The sequence below is a fragment of the Amblyraja radiata genome, chromosome 2 (genome assembly GCF_010909765.2).
Source record: "Amblyraja radiata isolate CabotCenter1 chromosome 2, sAmbRad1.1.pri, whole genome shotgun sequence".
In the NCBI taxonomy this organism is placed as follows: domain Eukaryota; kingdom Metazoa; phylum Chordata; class Chondrichthyes; order Rajiformes; family Rajidae; genus Amblyraja; species Amblyraja radiata.
Genome location: NC_045957.1, coordinates 143,129,409 through 143,150,956, shown reverse-complemented (window position 1 = coordinate 143,150,956; position 21,548 = coordinate 143,129,409). Strand labels below are relative to the sequence as shown.

At 43.7% G+C, this 21,548-nt stretch overlaps 1 protein-coding gene across 2 annotated transcripts in view; it reads left to right on the top strand.

Annotated features, from left to right (window-relative positions):
• LOC116969793 (tubulin polymerization promoting protein) overlaps positions 1–19,727 on the top strand; it is a 58,394-nt gene extending 38,667 nt beyond the window's left edge. The window contains exons 2-4 of one of the 2 annotated variants that reach the window (XM_033016577.1): positions 1,654–1,961; positions 15,423–15,576; positions 18,442–19,727. In XM_033016577.1, the coding sequence (XP_032872468.1) occupies positions 1,663–1,961; positions 15,423–15,576; positions 18,442–18,642 (654 nt within the window). In that variant the 5' untranslated portion in view covers positions 1,654–1,662 and the 3' untranslated portion in view covers positions 18,643–19,727. Of the gene's footprint in view, positions 1–1,650; positions 1,962–15,422; positions 15,577–18,441 lie in introns of both variants that reach the window. The other variant, XM_033016584.1, reaches the window with a different exon arrangement.
• Positions 19,728–21,548: the final 1,821 nt, after the last annotated feature.

The following is a 21,548-nucleotide window of genomic DNA, read 5'->3' as shown; positions in this document are numbered from 1 at the left end:
CTTGACTAAGGGAGATGTTAAAGATGTCTGTTAGCACATCTGCTAACTCCTCAGCACATTCCTTGAGCACACGTCCTGGGATGTTGTCGGGTCCGACTGCTTTCCACGGGTTGACCTTAGACAGGATTCTCCGTGTGTGCATTGAGTCTATGGTCAGGACTGGCTGGTCGGTTTGTAAGCAGGAGCTGGCTCTCCCCTTGGGTGTGGTGTTTGCTGCATCAAAACGTGCAAAGAAGTTGTTCAGTTCATCTGGGAGAGAAGTGTCGGTGTCAGTTACCTGCTGCCTTGCCTTGTACCCCGACAGTGTTTGGATTCCATTCCACATCCTCCTGGTGTCTCCTGTGTCACAGAGGTGTCCCTGGATTTTCCCCGCGCAGGCACGTTTCGCTGCCCTGATTCCTTTTTCAAATCATAACAGCTAACTTCTTAACTAGTCTGCACAATCAAAGGTTGTGACTTGCTCCGCACCAGTGAGACTGGGACAGAGGAATACAGAATTAAAAACAGAAAATACCATGGATACAAAGCAGATGAGGCAGTGTCTCAGGAGAAAGAAGCGATTAACATTTCAGGTTCAGCTTCATCACAAGGCCTAGATTTATCATCAGATTTGGAAACCTGCCACTCCAGCATTCCTTCAGGAATTTTTATTTCGGATTACCAACTTCTTTGACTATTTTTTCAGTTCCAGGCTAGAAGAGCTCGGATTGCCCCAGCTTGAGTTGAGTGACATTTAATCCATTTTTATAGCTGATCTCGTGAGGGGATTTTTTTGTAGTCTTCTTGGAAGGCATTGATTTGCAGCAAGCTTCAAACGTTGTTCAGCCTCTTGACCTCTTCCAGTGGGTGAAGAGACTGTCCATTTTCATAGGTCTAATATGATCTTCTTTTGTGATTAATGGATGCAGTTTTAATCTCTTCCTAGGAAAACGTACACGTTGTATTAACCATCAAATCTATGGATTAACATTGGTGTTTCTTATGTTTGTTGAATTTCTTGGGCAGTAGCTTCTTGAGGAATTACAAACACCTGTGAAGCCATGTGTCCCAAACATTATGGTGCCCTGAAATGGGAGGACTATGTATAAACACAGCTATAATTTCTACATGGTGAAACGATAATGTATAAAAATGGCCTTTATTAAAATTTGACAATGTGCACTTTAACCACATGTGATTTTTTTTTTTCTATTACAAATCTCAAATTGTGGAATACAGAGGTAAATAAATAAATGATGGGTCTTTGTCCCAAACATTATGGAGGGCACTGTAATTGCTCATTGTTTCTCACTTTATGTATTAAACTAGTTCCCAAGAGCAGTGAGATAAATGATCAGATGATCTGAGTTAGTAATGTTGGCTGGGGCAAGTACTGGCCAAAGCAGTCTGAACCAGAACACTAACACTAATTAATACAATGCAAACTATATTCAAAGTCTCTTGCATTGAAGCTCTCTCTGTTTCATATAAAATGTGTTACCATAAGAAAATGGTGGAGTACTTAGAAATAATTGTATGCAGAAATGCAAAATAGAAAAATGTCAAAGCATTTGTAAAAAAGTATTAATGCAATGAATCTAGAAGATGCCCCCTTTATGATTTTGAAATGCTCTCTGCTGAAGTATCTGAAACATTGTCTTTTTTCCCCAGTAGTGGAGCAAAATGGCTGAATGCAAATCCAAATCAGTAAGAGGAGCAGCGAAGGGTGACCGGGCAAAGGAGAAAGGAGCCAAACACCACATGTCTGATTCAAACGGCACCCCTGATGGGGATGCTGCTACACCCCAAGAACTCAGTTCCCTGGAAGAGGCCTTCAGGAAATTTGCTATTCTTGGAGACACAAGAGCCATGGGTAGAGATATGAACGGCAAAAATTGGTCAAAATTGTGTAAAGACTGTAACATCACAGATGGAAGGAACGTGACGATCACGGATGTTGACATTATGTTTTCCAAAGTCAAGTATGTCCTTCTCCGGCTGTTCGACCTCTTACCTGCAGTAGCTTCTTTTGCCAAATGAAGCATTTTTAAAGATTTGTTTTTGTTTTTGTGCAACCTATTGCTTCCTGCATTCTGTCTTGGGTTCTGTTCAAGTTACAACCACTGATTATTTTCAATATCATTTCTGATTTGCGTAATGATCACCACCCGTATTGATTGCTCGTTCTTTAACAGCCTGGAAAAAATGGTGGTGAGGCAGAGGCAAGGAGCTGCAAATATAACCATATAACAATTACAGCACGGAAACAGGCCAACTCGGCCCTTCTAGTCCGTGCCGAACACTTATTCTCCCCTAGTCCCATCTACCTGCACTCAGACCATAACCCTCCATTCCTTTCCCATCCATATACCTATCCAATTTATTTTTAAATGATAAAATCGAACCTGCCTCCACCACTTCCACTGGAAGCTCATTCCACACAGCTACCACTCTCTGAGTAAAGAAGTTCCCCCTCATGTTACCCCTAAACTTCTGTCCCTTAATTCTCAGGTCATGTCCTCTTGTTTGAATCTTCCCTACTCTCAATGGGAAAAGCTTATCCACGTCAACTCTGTCTATCCCTCTCATCGTTTTAAAGACCTCTATCAAGTCCCCCCCTTAACCTTCTGCGCTCCAAAGAATAAAGACCTAACTTGTTCAACCTCTCTCTGTAACTTAGTTGCTGAAACCCAGGCAACATTCTAGTAAATCTCCTCTGTACTCTCTCTATTTTGTTGACATCCTTCCTATAATTTGGCAACCAAAATTGTACCATACTCCAGAATTGGTCTCACCAATGCCTTGTACAATTTTAACATTACATCCCAACTTCTACACTCATGTCGATAAATGTTGATCTATTGAAGATGAAGTGGGGTTGGGGTGTGTTCTGGAGGGGAGCTTGCAGGTGCTGGTGATCCCAAACACCTGCTGCTATTAAACCTTTAGAGATGCTTCCAGAGTAATTTCCATGAGTAACCACAATGCATTTTGTAGGTGTCTTTGCAGCCACAGTGTGCTCGTACTGTAGTGTGATGGGTGGACAGACAGTTGTGTAGGAGCTGCTTGGTCTGGGTGGTGCAGAGCTTCCCAAGTGCTGTTGGAGAGGCATTGACTCGGGCAAGAAGAAATTCTTGAGTACAACGCAAAATGCTGGAGTAAATATTAGAGTAACTTCGGGCGGCACGGTGGAGTAGCGGTAGAGCTACTGCCTTACAGCGCCAGAGTCTCGGGTTCCATCCTGATTACAGGTGCTGTCTGTACGGAGTTTGTATGTTCTCCCTGTCACCAGCGTGGGGTTTCTCCGAGACCTTCGGTTTTCTCCCAAATTCCAAATACGTACATGTTTGTAGGTTAATTGGCTTGGTATAAACGTAAAATTGTCCCCAGTGTCCCTAGGGTAGTGTTATGGGCCTGTCCCACTTTGGCGATTTTTTGGATGACTACAGGTGACGGCCGCAAAATTTTCAACATGTTGAAAAATTTTCGGCGACAGTGGTGACAATTTTTGCTGTCATAGGTTGACGTAGGTGTCGTTGTAGGTTGACGTAGGTGTTGTAGGTGTTGTTATAGGTTGACGTAGGTGTTGTAGGTGAATTCCATTAAAACTAGTCCCTGGCAGTCGCCTAAAGAGTCGCCTAAGTGGGACAGGCCCATTAGTGTGCGGAGATCACTTCTCTTCTTCTTTCGTGTGGCGTGCACAGCCTAAAGTTGTTGGACAACTTGTTCTAATTGATCTTCCGTTTGTGCACGTCGAGTTGAATTGCATTAGTCGAAACAGGGCGGACCACGTGAAGGTTGCAATCTTCCACCCCGCGGAGATCACTGGTCGGTGCGGACTCGCTGGGCCGAAGGACCTGTTGCCATGCTGTATTACTAATCTAAACTAAACTAAACTAAACTCAACGGGTCAGGCAGCATTTGTGGATGGAGTGCTTGGGTGACTCGGGAGTGGTTTTGGTAGATTGTACTGGGAGGGGCGGGGGGGGGGGGCAAAGCTTGCCAGGTGATAGGTGGCTATATGTGATTGAGTTTTGATTGGTAGATGGGTCGATGATAGAAGGCCAGAGATGAAAAGGAGATAAGGGTGTCCGATATGTAGAAGTAAAATGTAAAGACAGCAGGAGGGATATGGGTAACTCTGATCAGGTCTTGTTGGCACACAATATTTATTTGGGTTAGGTGAGAATAAGTGTTCGGCACGGACAAGAAGGGCCGAGATGGCCTGTTTCCGTGCTGTAATTGTTATATGGTTATCTAGTTGAATTTCTGTTCAGCGGTGACAACCAATATGATGTTCTGAGACTTTTGACAATGGTGCTGTCATTAAATGTAAAGAGGCATTCATTAGACCTTGTCTTGTGAAGATGGTCATGGCCCTGATATCTGCCCAAATATTGCTTGCTGCTTTTCAGTCTAAGCCTGAAGTCTCTCAGTCTTTATGCAGATGGGCATGGACTGCTGATGTAAGTAGTTGTAAATTAAGCTGACCATTACGCAGTGATTGGCGCCCATCCTCGGGGATGATGCTATGATGGAGGAAAGGGCTTTTCTATCATGTGATCTATTTTTTCCCCTCTCAACCCCATTCTCCAGCCTTCTCCTCGTAGCCCTGGCACCCTTACTAATCAAGAATCTATCAATCTCTGCTCTACTTGGCCTGCATCGTCGCCTGCGACATCAAATTTCACGGAATCACTGACCTCTGGCTAAATAAGTTACTTTTCAGCTTCATGGCCACTCTGCCTGCTGTTTCCTTTAGGTTTTGTCCAGTAGTAACATCACTGAGCTACTGGTGGCGACTGGGAATGATTCTCCGTAGTGTCAATCCTGTACCCATGGTACTTTCGAATGCATTGGTTGATGGAGAGCAGTAGGTGGTGATCAGGAGGTGGTTTCCTTGCCTGTGCTTGACCAGATGTCCCAACACCTGGTGGGGTAGGGGTCAATTTTGAGGACGTTCTGAGTTCTTCCCTCCTACCTGTGCACCACTAATGGTTGTTTGGTCCTCCTGGGGGGATATAGGATGGTCATGGAAGAGTTTTGGAACACCAGGTCAAAAATAGGATCCTGTGAATGACTGTCGGGGAAAGACTTGTTTCGACTGAGTGATGGCTCTCCCAGTTTGCACAAGTTGCCAGATATTTGAGAAGTGCGGATGCAGGAAAATGGCCTGGGTGTAGCTGGTTGTACAGGACAGAAACAGTCCTCAGCTCATCAAACCTATCAAGGAGAGAAATAAAGGAATGAACAATAGACAATAGGTGCAGGAGTAGGCCATTCGGCCCATCGAGGCAGCACCACCATTCAATGTGATCATGGCTGATCATCCCCAATCAGTACCCCGTTCCTGCCTTCTCCCCATATTCCCTGACTCCGCTATCTTTAAGAGCCCTATCTAGCTCTCTCTTGAAAGTATCCAGAGAACTTGCCTCCACTGCCCTCTGAGGCAGTGAATTCCACTGACTCACAACTCTGTGTGGCTTACCCCTTATTCTTAAACTGTGGCCCCTGGTTCTGGACTCCCCCAACATCGGGAACATGTTTCCTGCCTCTAGTGTGTCCAAGCCCTTAATAATCTTATATGTTTCAATAAGTCCCCTTCTTATCCTAAACTCCAGAGTGTACAAGCCCAGCCGCTCGACTCTCTCAACATATGACCGTCCCTCCATCCCGGGAATTAACCTTGTGAACCTACGCTGTGCTCCCTCAATAGCAAGAATGTCCTTCCTCAAATATGGAGTCCAAAAATGAAGAAAGGGGAAATGGTTTGCAGTTGTGTGACAATTATCATTGATCAGATGAGAGGGGTAAAGAGGATTACATCTTCCCCCTCTCACCACTGGTAACAACGTTCAAAATACATTTGGACAGGTACATACACAGAAAAGGTTGAAATGGATATGAGCCAAATGCGGTCAGGTATGATTTGTGTGGATGGGCAGCTTGGTTGGCATGGGGAAGTTGGGCTCAACGACCTATTTCCTCGCTGTATGACTCTACGACTGTGATGATAATACGGGGCAAAAATTCTAGAAACAAAAAATATATCCAGAGAGGTGCAAAAGACATCGGCAGAACGATTGCCATTCGTTGCAGTCTGAGGTAATGGAAACATGATGATGATTTAAAATTATTACTATTAAGTCTGGAAGATAAGCGACTATTCCTGAAGTTTCCATTCAGTTTGATTGGGTTACTATGGAGACAATAGGCAATAGGTGCAGGAGTAGGCCATTCAGCCCTTCGAGCCAGCAATGCCATTCAATGTGATCATGGCTGATCATCCCCAATCAGTATCCCGTCCCTGCCTTCTCCCCATATCCCCTGACTCCGCTATTTTTAAGAACCCTATCTAGCTTTCTCTTGAAAGCATCCAGAGAACCTGCCTCCACCGCCCTCTGAGTCAGAGAATTCCACAGACTCGCCACTCTCTGTGAGAAAAAGTGTTTCTTCATCTACGTTCTAAATGGCTTACTCCTTATTCTTAAACTGTGGCCCCTGGTTCTGGACTCCCCCAACATTGGGAACATGTTTCCTGCCTCTAGCGTGTCCAAGCCCTTAACAATCTTATATGTTTCAATGAGATCCTCTCTCATCCTTCTAAACTCCAGAGTGTACAAGCCCAGCTGCTCCATTCTCTTAGCATATGACAGTCCCGCCATCCCGGGAATTAACCTTGTAAACCTACTCTGCACTCCCTCAATAGCAAGAATGTTCTTCCTCAAATTAGGGGGCCAAAACTGCACACAATACTCCAGGTGTGGTCTCACTAGGGCTCTGTACAACTGCAGAAGGACCTCTTTGCTCCTATATTCGATTCCTCTTGTTATAAATGCCAACATGCCATTCGCATTCTTCACTGCCTGCTGTACCTGCATGCTTACTTTCATAGACTGATGTACAAGGACCCCCAGATCCCATTGTACTTCCCCTTTTCCCAACTTGACGCCATTTAGATAGTAATTTGCCTTCCTGTTTTTGCTACCAAAGTGGATAAGTGGAGGGTCGGAATGGAGCGCATGAAATGGAATGGGCTAAATTGTATCTGTTAAGAAAGCAAATATCTCCAGTATCTATGGCAAAATTAAAATTGGTAGAAATAAATTTTGTTTTACTTGGTAAAACTCACCCGCTGAGTTTCTCCAGACAATTTTGTCTACCTAAAGATGAGATATCTATGTAGCTTTATATAGTAAAATACCATAGAATTCTGGGTGGGAAACTTGCCTCATAAAATATGAGGTTGTAACTAGGTAGTAATGTTGAGAATAGTCTACGCATCTGTGGACATTCGGCACATCAACGAATAAAAGGCCGAGTTTGGTCCTCTCCCAAACCTGTAAAACCTCTCCTGCCAGTAGTGACTTGTCTTGGTTTCGATTCAGTCACTCTATGAAAATAGAATTTATGAAGGAATCTGTGTTCTCGCAATAAGATTTTAAAGAGTTACGAATCAATTTGGGAGCCATGGCCATGGTGTAACTCTGATTTATATGTGTCTCTAATATAAAGTTGTGCCTGCACCACTGAGATTGATCTTAAAAATGGCGATCCAGAAATCATGGGTGATACTGGCGCTGGTGTGTATGGTCCTGTGAGTTACTGCAACAATTGGCTCTCACTTTGAGAGGATTCTTGCCAACACATGCACTATCTTATTATATGGATTATTTTAAGATGGTAAGCAGTGGGGTAGAGACTATTCACATTGCCTATGTCTCACACGCAGCTCTGGAATTTTGCCACCATGCTCCTGGGAAATAAGTTAATAACTGATGGGATTAGAATTAGGCCATTCGGCCATCGTCTACTCCGCCATTCAAACTTCCCCATTTAACCCCATTCTCCTGCCTTCTCCCCATAAACCCCTAACAGCTGTACTAATCGAGAATCTTTCTATCTCGATCTTAAAAATATCCATTGATAGCCTCCACAGTTTCTGTGGCAATTAATTCCATAGATTCACCACCCTCTGACTAAAGAAATTCCTCCTCATCTTCCTAAAGGAATGTCCTTTAATTCTGAGGCTATGACCTCTGGTCTTAGACTCTTCCACTAGTGGAACCATCCTCTCCACATCCACTCTATCCAGGCCATAATAAGACCCAGTTTGTACAGCCTCTACAACTCAAACTCTTCAGACCAATTAACATGCTTGTAAATCTTTTTTCCCCCCACCCTCTCCAGTTTAATGACATCCTTCCTATAACGAGGCAACCAGAACGGTAAACAGTACTCAAATGTGGCCTTGCCAATATCTTGTACAGCTGTAACATGATCTCCCAATCCCTGTACTGAAATACATTGACCGAGGAAAGCAAGCATGCCATACACTTTCTTCACCGCCCTGTCCACCCCCTGTCACCATTTTCATGGTACCTGCACCCTTGGTCTCTCTATTCTACAATGTATTTACTGTTCAAGTCCTTCCCTTGTTTGTCTTAACAAAATGCAACACCGCGTGTACCTGAATTAACTCCATCTGCCATTCCTCAGACCGAATATTGTGTACAGTTTTGGTCTCCTAATCTGAGGAAAGACATTCTTGCCATAGAGGGAGTACAGAGAAGGTTCACCAGACTGATTCCTGGGATGTCAGGACTTTCATATGAAGAAAGACTGGATAGACTCGGCTTGTACTCGCTAGAATTTAGAAGATTGAGGGGGGATCTTATAGAAACTTACAAAATTCTTAAGGGGTTGGACAGGCTAGATGCAGGAAGATTGTTCCCGATGTTGGGGAAGTCCAGAACAAGGGGTCACAGTTTAAGGATAAGAGGGAAATCTTTTAGGACCCAGATGAGAAAAACATTTTTCACACAGAGAGTGGTGAATCTCTGGAATTCTCTGCCACAGAAGGTAGTTGAGGCCAGTTCATTGGCTATATTTAAGAGGGAGTTAGATGTGGCCCTTGTGGCTAAAGGGATCAGGGGGTATGGAGAGAAGGCAGGTACAGGATACTGAGTTGTTTGATCAGCCATGATCATATTGAATGGCGGTGCAGGCTCGAAGGGCCGAATGGCCTACTCCTGCACCTATTTTCTATGTTTCTATGAGATGATCAAGATCCCATTGTAATCATAGATAACCTTCTTGACTGTCCGTCCACCAGATCACCAATATTTGTGTCACTTTCAACTTTACTAACCATGCCTCCTAATTTCACATCCAAATCATTAATATAAATAACTAACAACATTAGACCCAGCACCAATCCCTGTGGTGCTCTGCTTGCTGTAGGTTTCCAGTCTGAAAAACAACTCTCTACCACTAGCCTCTGTCACCTACATTCAAACAAATGTTCAGACCCAATTGCTACCTCACCAAACTATCACAGAGTACCTTGTTAAAGGCCTTGATAAAATCCATGCACGCAACTCTGCCCTTGGTCTTAGAGTCATAGCGTGATACAGTGAGGTAACAAGCCCATCGGCCCGACTTGCTCACACCAAAAAAAACAAGTTCCATCAACACTAGTCCCACCTGCCTGCATTTGGCCCATATCCCTCTAAACCTGTCCTATCCATGTACCTGTCTAAATGTTTCTTGAATGTTGCAGAAGTACCTGCCTCAACTTCCTCCTCCGGTAGCTCGTTCCATGCACTGTGTAAACCTCGGGTTCCTATTAAGTCTTTCTCCCCTCACCTTTCGCGCTGTATCTCTAAACTAAAGTGAGGAATCTCATTGATTCATGGGGCTAAAGAAATGTTACTGTGCTGGGCAGGGCAGGACGACCGAGGGCACTGAAACTGATGAGTAGTCAAAACTAAAAAGTAATGTTAGAGCAGGAACTAGTGTAGGTGTGTTGCAGAGATGTGGTGAGTCAATGACATTTGATACTAATCAGGTAGTGGAGGTGGAGTTCAGGATTAGCAAAAAATATCACTCAACGCATTGCTGACTGAGCACAGTTTAGCACTTCTCCAACTAATGCACGGCCAACAATTGTAGAACTTGTACATTTTTCTAACCATGGATCTAACCATATTTATTATGACTCTTTATTTAAATAGGATATTACAGCTTGAGGCTCTGCAGTGCACTGACCTCAAATATTTATCTGTGAAGCCAGCTTTGTGAATGTATGCGTGAAAGCGATGCAGTGCTTGAATCTATCAGCTCTCTTCTGAAACTCGTCAACCCATGGGTTTCCAAACCTTCCCCTGAAGTGAAAGTGATTGTTGGTCCAAAATGTATTCCACCCACCGCCCACACATGAAAGCTGGGCCCACGCCGCCCATCAATCACCTGGTTGTACTTGTTCTATGTTATGCCACTTTCTCATCCACTCCCTACAGACTAGGGGCGATTTACAGAGACCAATCAACCTACAAACCCGCACGTGTTTGGGACATGGGTTGAAACCGGAGCACCCGGAGGAAACCCACGTGGTCCGAGGGAGAACTTGCAAACTCCGCACAGACAGCGCTCAAAGTCAAGATGGAACCCGGGTCTCTGGTGCAGTGAGCAACAGCTCTACCAGCGGCACCACTGTGTCACCATCTCCATCTCAGTTAGAAACATAGAAACATAGAAATTAGGTGCAGGTGTAGGCCATTCGGCCCTTCGAGCCTGCACCGCCATTCAATATGATCATGGCTGATCATCCAACTCAGTATCCCGTACCTGCCTTCTCTCCATACCCTCTGATCCCCTTAGCCACCAGGGCCACATCTAACTCCCTCTTAAATATAGCCAATGAACTGGCCTCGACTACCCTCTGTGGCAGGGAGTTCCAGAGATTCACCACTCTCTGTGTGAAAAAAGTTCTTCTCATCTCGGTTTTAAAGGATTTCCCCCTTATCCTTAAGCTGTGACCCCTTGTCCTGGACTTCCCCAACATCGGGAGCAATCTTCCTGCATCTAGCCTGTCCAACCCCTTAAGAATTTTGTAAGTTTCTATAAGATCCCCTCTCAATCTCCTAAATTCTAGAGAGTATAAACCAAGTCTATCCAGTCTTTCTTCATAAGACAGTCCTGACATCCCAGGAATCAGTCTGGTGAACCTTCTCTGCACTCCCTCTATGGCAATAATGTCCTTCCTCAGATTTGGAGACCAAAACTGTACGCAATACTCCAGGTGTGGTCTCACCAAGACCCTGTACAACTGCAGTAGAACCTCCCTGCTCCTATACTCAAATCCTTTTGCTATGAAAGCTAATATACCATTCGCTTTCTTCACTGCCTGCTGCACCTGCATGCCCACTTTCAATGACTGGTGTACCATGACACCCAGGTCTCGTTGCATCTCCCCTTTTCCTAGTCGGCCACCATTTAGATAATAGTCTGCTTTCCTGTTTTTGCCACCAAAATGGATAACCTCACATTTATCCACATTATACTGCATCTGCCAAACATTTGCCCACTCACCCAGCCTATCCAAGTCACCTTGCAGTCTCCTAGCATCCTCCTCACAGTTGTTTGGGATGAGATGAGGAGCAGTTAATGAAATAACGTGTTGCCGTCTGGAATGCATATCCTGAGAGTATGTTGGATGCAAATCCAATATACTTACAAAGGGAAAAAAAAACCCTGAGTTTGAAGAAAGAAGTGGCAGCTAATTTCTTTCAGAGCGGTTACGACAGCACGGTCTCTTACTGTGCTTTAAAATTTCTTGACATTGAAGTCATCCATCAAAGCACTCTGATCCTTACGTTGTGACACTGTCTTATAATTTCTGCCACCCTCCACCTTGGTTAGTTGCCTAATTTTTACTGTAATTAGTTTGAAACCTATCATAGACACATAGAAAATAGGTGCAGGAGGAGGCCATTCGGCCCTTCGAGCCAGCACCGCCATTCATTGTGATCATGGCTAATCGTCCCCTATCAATAACCCGTGCCTGCCTTCTCCCCATATCCATTGACTCCACTAGCCCCTAGAGATCTATCTAACTCTCTCTTAAATCCATCCAGTGACTTGGCCTCCACTGCCCTCTGTGGCAGGGAATTCCACAAATTCACAACTCTCTGGGTGAAAACGTTTTTCTCACCTCAGTCTTAAATGACCTCCCCTTTATTCTAAGACTGTGGCCCCTGGTTGTGGACTCACCCAACATTGGGAACATTTTTCCTGCATCTAGCTTGTCCAGTCCTTTTATAATTTTATATGTTTTTATAAGAAACCTATCCTAGCATTGGGGTTTTTCGATGAGCAATGTAAATTGTTGAACAACTCTGGCTGTGTGGCACCCCTGTGTGTGACCTGATTGTATATTCTGGGATAAGGCTTCAGTGCAGTACTGCAGGAATGTACCATTGCCACAGAGGACAGCTTTTGGCTGAGATGCAAGGCCACAACCCAGTTTATCCTGGCAAGTGTCCAAAAAATATCTCTCAGCAAGATTTTGAAATAGAGTAGGTGAGTTCTGGCTTGTGTCAGGACCAATATTTATCCCTCTCCAATCAAGACTAAAAGCAGATTACCTCCTTGCTTATTTTATTGCTGTTTGTGAGGGCTTGCTCTGCGCACATTAATAGTGATCATATTTCAAAAGTGCTTCATTGGCAGTAGAGTGATTTAGGATAGTCTGAGATTGTGATGCGAGGAGAATTAGGCCATTCGGCCCATCAAGTCTACTCCGCCACTCAATCATAGCTGATCTATCTCTCTCACCTAACCCCATTCTCCTGCCTTCTCCCTATAACCCCTGATACCTGAACTAATCTAGAATCTATCTGTCTCTGCCTTAAAAGTTTCGATTGACAGCCTCCACAGCCTTCGTGGCAAAGAATTCCAGATTCACCACCCTCTGACTAAATATGATACAATGATACAATTTATTTGTTGTCATTTGAACCTCATTGAGGTACTTCATGTTGTCATTTGAACCTCATGAGGAGTGCAGAGGAGAGATAAGACTGCCTTCCATCACAGTGATCATGTGATGGAAGGCAAAGTCTTATCTCTCCTCTGCACTCCTCATTCTCCTCCCGATGTCAGAGTCAAAGCCCCCGGCGGGCGATGGTAAGTAAGTCCCGCGGCCATTAAAGCCACGCCGGGCGATGCAAGGCAAACATCACCTAAATAAATTCCTCTTCATCTCCTTCCCAAAGGAATGTCCTTTATTTCTGAGGCTGTGACCTCTAGTCCTAGACTCCTCCACCAGTGGAAACATCCTCTCCACATCCACTCTATCCAAGTCTTTCACTATTCAGTAAGTTTCAATGAGGTGCTCCCTCTAAATAATGGCACGGAAATTGTGCCACAGCAAATTGGGCAAGAAAGGAACTTTAAGGTTTAACTTGGAACCCAGAACAGGTTAGCACAGGAACAGTGCTTTGGGCCACAGTGGCCATGCTGAACGTGATGCCAAGTTAAACAAATCACCACTGTGATCTATATCCCTCCATTTCCTGCATATTCATGTGCCTATCCAAAAGGTTTTTAACACCACTATCATATCTTTTTCCAGCCACCCAGCTGTGTAAAAGAAACTTGGAGAGGGTGAATAGGTAAAGATTCGGGTCGGAGCCCGTCTGAAGAAGGTCTCAACCCAAAACATCACCCTCCAGTGATGCTGCCTGACTCTCTGAGTTGCTCCAGCATTTTGTGTTTAGTTGGTAAACACTGCCCAGTCCATCATCGGCTCTCACTTCCTTACCATTGAGGGGATCTATCACAGTCGCTGCCTCAAAAAGGCTGCCAGCATCACCGAGGACCCACACCATCCTGGCCACACACTCATCTCTCCGCCGCTATTGGGTAGAAGGTACAGGAGCCTGAAATCTGCAACATCCAGGTTCAGGAACAGCTACTTCCCCACAGCCATCAGGCTAATAAACACAACTTCAAACAAACTCTGAACTATAACAGCCTATTGCACTATCTGTTTATTTATGTGTGTGTGTGTATATATATATATATATTCTATGGTACAGTATATGGACACACTGATCTGTTCTGTATTAATGCCTACAATATTCTGTTGTGCTGCAGCAAGTAAGAACTTCATTGTCCTATCTGGGACACATGACATTAAACTCTCTTGGCTTTTGACTCTAGTCTGACATTTCCACCTTGGGGAAAAAAGGTTCTGACTGTCTACCCGATCTGTACCTCTCATCGTTTTATATCGCACTGTCAGGTCTCCCCTCAGCCTCCAACCCTCTGGTGAAAACAATCCAACCCCCCCTTTAGCTGATACCCTCTAGTCCAGGCACTATTCTAGTAAACATCTTCCGCACCCTCTCCAAAGCCTCCACATTCTTCTGCTGGGGAAGATGAAAGCTCCAATATGCGTTGTTATGTACCAGGCTTGTTGCGTTGTTTTTGAAGAAAAATCCTGAGCTTACTCCAGCTTCAAACATTTGGCTCAATATTGCTCGAGTCGAAAGTATTTGATTAGATTGTGGAAGGGAGAAGCTCGAGTTTGAAAAGGGAGGGCCTGCCACCTAACATAGAAATAAACTGGCCTGGACACCAAGTGCTGGAGTAACTGAGCGGGTCAGGCAGCATCTTTGGGGGGAAAAGCATGGGTGACCTTTCAGGTCGGGATCCTTCTTCAGACTAAAAGTAGAGGGAAGGGAACTGGAGGTAAGAAAAAGGCAGATCAAAACAGAACCGGCATGACCAAGGAAGAGTGGAGCCCTTCAGGGGCCCATTGTTAGCCACCATCAATGGGCCATTATGGGCTTCACCCTGCCTTGGTCATCTGCTGCTGGCCCTGCTTTGTTCTGGCCTTTTCTTACCTCTAGTTCCCTCCCCTCTACTTCCTTTTTCTCCAGAGATGCTTCCTGACCCGTAGAGTTACTCCAGCACTTTGTATCTAACTTCAGTACACGCCAGCATCTGCAGTTCCTTTCTACACAAATAAACTGGGTTCATTGGCTCTCTCAGTGAATATATTGCGTGTTCTTGCAGCTTATGTGTGATAGATTGCCAGCTGAACTCCCCTGCCACTTGCTGCTTGGAACTCATTCCACGCTGTGAATTCCTCCCCCAGCTGACATTATTAAATCATTCATCTGGTCGTTATCTCGTTGCTGTTTATGCTGTGGTAGAACAAGGAGGGAAGAGACAAAGACTTAAGACTTTTGCCTTCCATCACAGTGAGGAGGTGCCTGGTGAACTCACTATGGTGGATGTTAAATTTGTGTTTATTGTGTGTTTTTGTTATTTTTATTATATGTGTGACTGCAAGGCAACGAAATTGACAATAAGGGCTACTTTGACTTTGACTTTGATGTCACTTAGCTGTGTGCAGATTGGCTGCTGCCCGTCCCTAAGTAGCGATGGAGACGAGAGTTTAAACTAGCTAATTAGCTGTAAAGACCTTTGGGATGTCCCCACAGTTCAATTGTGTTCTTGGTACACGGGAATGTTACAGACCAGGGTATGAAAGACTGTGCAAAACAAGTGAAGGTTTTACGAAGGCAGGAACTGCTTTTTATTATAATTGTCCAGAATCTCTTTCTTATGTCTGAAGCTCTACATTTCAGGCCAAAGTCTTTTAGGACGATCAACTTTGATCAATTTAAAGATGCCCTTCAAGAGCTCGCACAGAAGAGGTTTAAAGGGAAAAACGAAGAAGAAGCAATCCAAGAGCTTCACAAGTTGATAGAAGGAAACTCCCCCGTGATATCAGGGATTACGGTACGTCACGAGCTTGCATAATCTTTCTCAACAACTGACATTTAAAAGTGATAACCCAGCTGTTGTATAAAGGGTTGGCCGCACTTTATTTCTGCGATTTCTTCTTGGGTAAGGACGTCACTGGCAAGGCTGGTTTTCATTACTGAATCTGACTTGTCTCGTAAAGGCGCTAGTGGGCTTCTGTGAGTAACTTGGTAGTTCACTTCAAAAGAAAACCAGAGTCAACAACATGGAATGAAATGTAAATCAGACTAAAACTGGCAATAATTTTTCTTAAACCTGCTGGATTGTTCTGACCACTGACAATATTCACTGTAGTTTAGAAGGATGAGGGGTGTCTTATAAGGGAATAACGTTTAGTGCAAGGTAAAGCCAGTAAAGTCCGATCAAGGTTAGTCCGAGGGTCACCATTGAGGTAGATAGTAGTTCAGCACTGCTCTCTGGTTGTGGTAGGATGATTCAGTTGACTGATAACAGCTGGGAAAAAACTCGAAGTGCCGGAGGAAGTCAGTGGGTGGGCAGCAGTGGAGGGAATGTGGAGGAGATGTTTCGAGTTAGAACCCTTTAAAGTCGTAAGAAGAATCCTACCACGAAACATCGCCTGTCCCTTCCCTCCACCAATGCTGCCTGACCCGTTGAGTTCCTCCTGCACTTTGTGTTTTGCTCAAGATTCCAACATTTGCAGTTTCTTGTGCCTCCATGCATATTTATCACTTTACTGCTCGTGGGATCGTGGGGTTGCCTGCGTAACAATAGTGACGGCACTAAAAACTAATGAATCAGACTGAAGAAGGCTCCAGACCCAAAACATTGTCTATTTCGCTCTACGGATGCTGCCTGACCCACTGTATTCCTTCAGCAGTTTGTTTTTCCCAGCATCTGCCGTCTCTTGTGCCTCCCATGAAAACAAAGCAGCATGGTGGCACAGCGGCAGAGACCCAGGTTCCATCCTGACCACGGGTGCTGTCTGTATGGAGTTTGTACGTTCTCCCCGTGACCTGCGTGGGTTTTCTCCGGCAGATCCGGTTTCCTCCCACACTCCAAAGCCATACAGGTTTGTAGGGTAATTGGCTTTGTTTTAAAAAATTGTAAATTGTCCCTAGTGTGTAGGATGGTGCGAGGGTGCGGAGATCGCTGGTCGGCACAGACATGGTGGGCCGAAGGGCCTGTTTCCACGCTGTATTTATAAATGAAACTAAACAAAACCGAGCCCGTCTAATTCCTCTTTGTTGCTGAAACACAGGCAGGCAGCATCTTGGGGAATTTCCTCTGCTCCCTCAACAATGCAATCATATCCTTCCAATAGTATTGTCACTAGTACTGCACACGCTAAGTGTGGCCTAACTCATGTGTTTGAGTGCTTGCACCCAGCTAATGACTATATACCCGTATCCCTACAAATATCCTGTATACCTTAATCACCATACTTTGATGCTGCCTTCAGAGATCATACATTCATAGCATAGACACACAAAGCTGGAGTAATTCAGGCAGCATCTCTGGAGAGAAGGAATGGGTGACGTTTCAGTTCGAGACCCTTCTTACACATAGGTTCATAGGACATGGGTTCTTGGACATGAACACCGATGTCCCTCTGATCCTCAGTATTTCCAAGAGTCCTACCATTCAATGTTTATATCCTGGCAATCGGTAAGGAGTTTGATGTTGTACGGATAACAGTTCACACTTGCGCAATGCTGAGTTCACCAAAGCCAGAATGATATAATGAGAAATCACGGGGAAATTAGCTGTTTTCAAACATCAAGCTATAAGACAACAGGCATGCATTTGATAGAACTTTTCATAACCTCAAACTTTAAAACTTGAAATTTAACAGTGTGATCAAGATAAACGAACAGGTAATTTGTACTTTTTTTTCCAAAACTATGCATTAGTTTCTCCAGGAAGAATGTGACTGTTCTTCAAAATTATGCCAAAATAAGTTTTTTTCAACCATCTCAGAAAGAAAACAACTTCTTTGTTTTAAGGAGGCGTAGGAGACTGCAAATGGTGTAATTTGGATTTTGTTTTAAACTGTTGTAGAAACTCAGCGGGATGAGTAGCATCGGTGGAGGCTGTTGATGTTTTGGGTCGAGACCCTGCATTTTGTTTTTTGCCTCTTTTTTTCTACTTCCCTCCGGCAGACGTTACAAGGTCTTCTACGCCCACACCTCCAGACTCAGGAACAGCTTCATTCCCAGAGCTATAACGGCTCTGAACCGAACCTGCTGAGTGCCCCCCACCCCCCCCTGGACTGTCTCCCTCGGATGGTCACATAGAAAATAGGTGCAGGAGTAGGCCATTCGGCCCTTCGAGCCTGCACCGCCATTCAACATGATCATGGCTGATCATCCAACTCAGTATCCTGTACCTGCCTTCTCTCCATACCCCCTGATCCCTTTAGCCACAAGGGCCACATCTAACTCCCTCTTAAATATAGCACGTCGCACAAACACATCTGCACTTTAGTCTGTTTGAACTGTTTTGACTATTTTACTGTTGTAATGTTCTTTTTACAAACCATGTTCTCGGGGTATCTAAACCTAAATATTATTTGTTAATTAAGTTATGACATCGGATAGAAGCTGCATACCTAATCTCGTTGCATTTATGTGCAATGACAATAAAAGATATTATTATTATTATTATGTCCCATCTGAAAGATGTCAACTTGGATAATGCAGCATTTCCTCAGCTCTGCCTGCAGGAGATGGCCTGGATTTTCAGTTCTTTCTGAAATGGGACCTGAGCGCATGATCTTTTGACTCGGCAATGAAAGAATGTTTCTAACTGGGTCAAGCCTGAGGCCCTGCAATTCAAAATGTCCTAACTCCTGTAATGTTGCTTTGTTTGGTCTTCTTGCAGAAATCTGTACTATCTCCTGCACTGACTCGACTCACCGACACCTCAAAGTTTACCGGCTCCCACAAGGAAAGGTTCGATCAGAGCGGGAGAGGCCGAGGAAAAGCGGGCCGGGAATACCTGGTTGATGATACCGGCTACGTGGTGGGATACAAACATGCAGGAACGTATGACCAAAAAGTAAAAGGAGCAAAACAGAATTAAATTATTTTAAACAAAGGCACCGATTCCACCACAAATGTTCCTACTCCCACAATGCCCTTGCCTGTAAGAATCAGAAGTAGGAACCAAATCATTGTTCATTTCAACTTATCTCCTGTTGGCACGGAAAATTGGCACCTCCTCTCACCACCTTGCCTTGGATGGTTCTGAGAATCTTTCATCCTTTTACAATGACTCGCAGGGAACAAATACATGTATTACTGTGAAAGGTGTGAATATCCTGATTAAAATGACCAATCTTCTAATGGACACCTACAGATAAGTGTCACAAGGAATGTTGTCACCATTTCATTTTGATGCAGTCCACCTAGATCAATAGTGAGAATTCAATGTATTTCCATGTTGACATCTGGAACTGCTGCTGTGGCTTGAAATAGATGTTAGTGGACAGTGCAAAACTGCTTTGTGTTACTAAATGCCCTTTGAAAAGTGCTTAAATGAAACAATGGAAAGGAATGTACAAGGGACTGAAAGAGAAAAAAATGTTTTTGCAGATAAATGTGTAGGATTCAAAGAACATTTCTTGCCCAAGGGGATTAACCTGCCCAATTAATTTCAGTAATGTACAATGCTCTTCCGATACGTCTTCCTTCTGATCTATTAAGAGTCCTTTCACTTCGAGATGTTGGATGCATGATTTTGACCCGAACCATCGACCATTCCTTTCCAACCACGGATGCTGCTCAACCCGCAGAGTTCCTCTAACAAATGGGGATTCAAGGAACTGCAGATGCTGGTTCACAAACAAAAAAGACACAAAGTGCTAGAGTTACTCCAGAACTTTGTCTTTCTTTCCTCCAAACAGATTGTTTGTTGCAATGAAAAGGACTAGTCTGTTGTGATCAGAAAAGCAGACTTTGAAAGGATGGAAACATGGAAGAGTAATACAAATGTTGGTCTTCACGCATCTGAGGTTTGTCCTCTGGCTTACTGTACAAGATTAATTTCACAGTCACTGAATGACTTTCTCTAAAGGGAAAATACATAAATGTTAATAAGTCATCTGTAATCATCACAAGTCTCTGATAGATAACACTTGCATCCCTTAATGATGTGTGTGATTGAAACGAAAGAAACACCCCTGTAAAATCTTCAGTAAAATCTATTTTGACACGAATGTCTGCTGTTTGCAGCAAGCAGGATTGGAACCAGTGCAGTGGGAAGTGCATTTGAGATGCATAGACCCCAGAGGAAAGAAATGAAATGCAGTTAGTAGCAAGATGAGAAATATTGGCAATATGAAGATAAAGTCCTTCAAGAGTTGAGCGAAAATAATGAGGGGGGTACAGATGATTCATTCACACATTTAATCCCGTCACTCTGCATATCATAATACTTTTCTGCTTTTGAATGGGATAAGAGATTTGCAGTCGTTTTAATAATTCTTGAAATGTTTGAGATGTCAAGTTGGATACTGATGCTACTGATCTTTGCACATGTGAAAATAGATGATTATGGATCTATATCAACTACTGCTTTTTTTGTGCAACAGACTTCTGCAAGTTAAATATAAGTATATTTTGCCTATGCCCTTAGCTTATTCAGTTCTTTAGATGATATCAATAATCTAAAATAACAATACTGAAATCCATCGAACAGAGATTCTCTTAGAGGTGGAGTTATTGTGTATATATTGGCAGCGTGGCTCACTGACCTTGAAAAGAGGAATTACAAATAGTCACAAAAAAATGCTGGAGAAACTCAGCGGGTGCAGCAGCATCAATGGAGCGAAGGAAATAGGCAACGTTTCGGCCTGAAACATTGCCTATTTCCTTCGCTCCATAGATGCTGCTGCACCCGCTGAGTTTCTCCAGCATTTTTTTGTGTACCTTCGATTTTCCAGCATCTGCAGTTCCTTCTTAAACAAATTACAAATGGTCACCTTGTGTTCCTGGCCCTCTGCTACTACATTTCATTCCACTGTGTTTTGCTTAAATGTAAACCTGCATTCAATTCTCAAGCTGAGAACCTTGCCGTTTCTCAGTGAATTGCAGCCTTTGCACGCTACTGAAGATTGATTCTGCACTTTATAGAATAGTCCTGCTGTTGTTGGAGAAATGAATGAAACCTTCGGCAGTGCCCCCCAATGAATACTTTGTTCCTGGTATCCCCCCCCCCCCCCCCCAGTGCACATGTTGACGCCGGTTGGTAAACAAGGTGTCAAGAACAGTGTGCATAGATTAATGGATGTGAAGATTTTAAGTAAGGCTATGTGTTGTGGAAACAAAGCAGCAATTAATCAAAGTTGGATTAAAATTGAACAGCAAATCAGTGCTGTGCCTTGTGGACTGCTCATGAGACAAAATAGACAAATTGCATTCTTTAGCGGCTGGAATGAATGTCGTCAGCTCCCAAAGATCACAGGAGCCAAATGCACATTCCATTACCAGCGTTATGGGGACAACTCTTGACTTAACCACTCTTGATACTTTAATATGCTAAGGAATGTGATGCTTCATTTTACAAGAACCAGATGTTTAATTTTTTGTCAAATGTTTTTTTTGAAAAAATCTATTAGATATTTTCTTCCAACACTTCTCATTCTTGTATCTATCTATCCGAGTTCCTGTTTCTGGTCCCGTTTTCACCACCATCCTATTTGACCTAGAATTGTTTCTTCACGGAAGATCAGTTGACAGATTTCATAAATGGTACTTTATTTCTCAGTCCATTGTCTGTTACCAGTCTCATGATGCAGGAGCATGTCGGCACTGACTTGTAGATGCAACAGTCTTAATAACTGGTTGAAATTGTTCCACTGTGACGGGTCCTCAATGGGTTAAATATCACTGCAAATATTTAATTGTACTATGAGAATTTGGCATGCCAAGGGGAAAGGCATGAAATGCATCAGAAATAAATAGTTCCAGATATATTATGTCATTGTA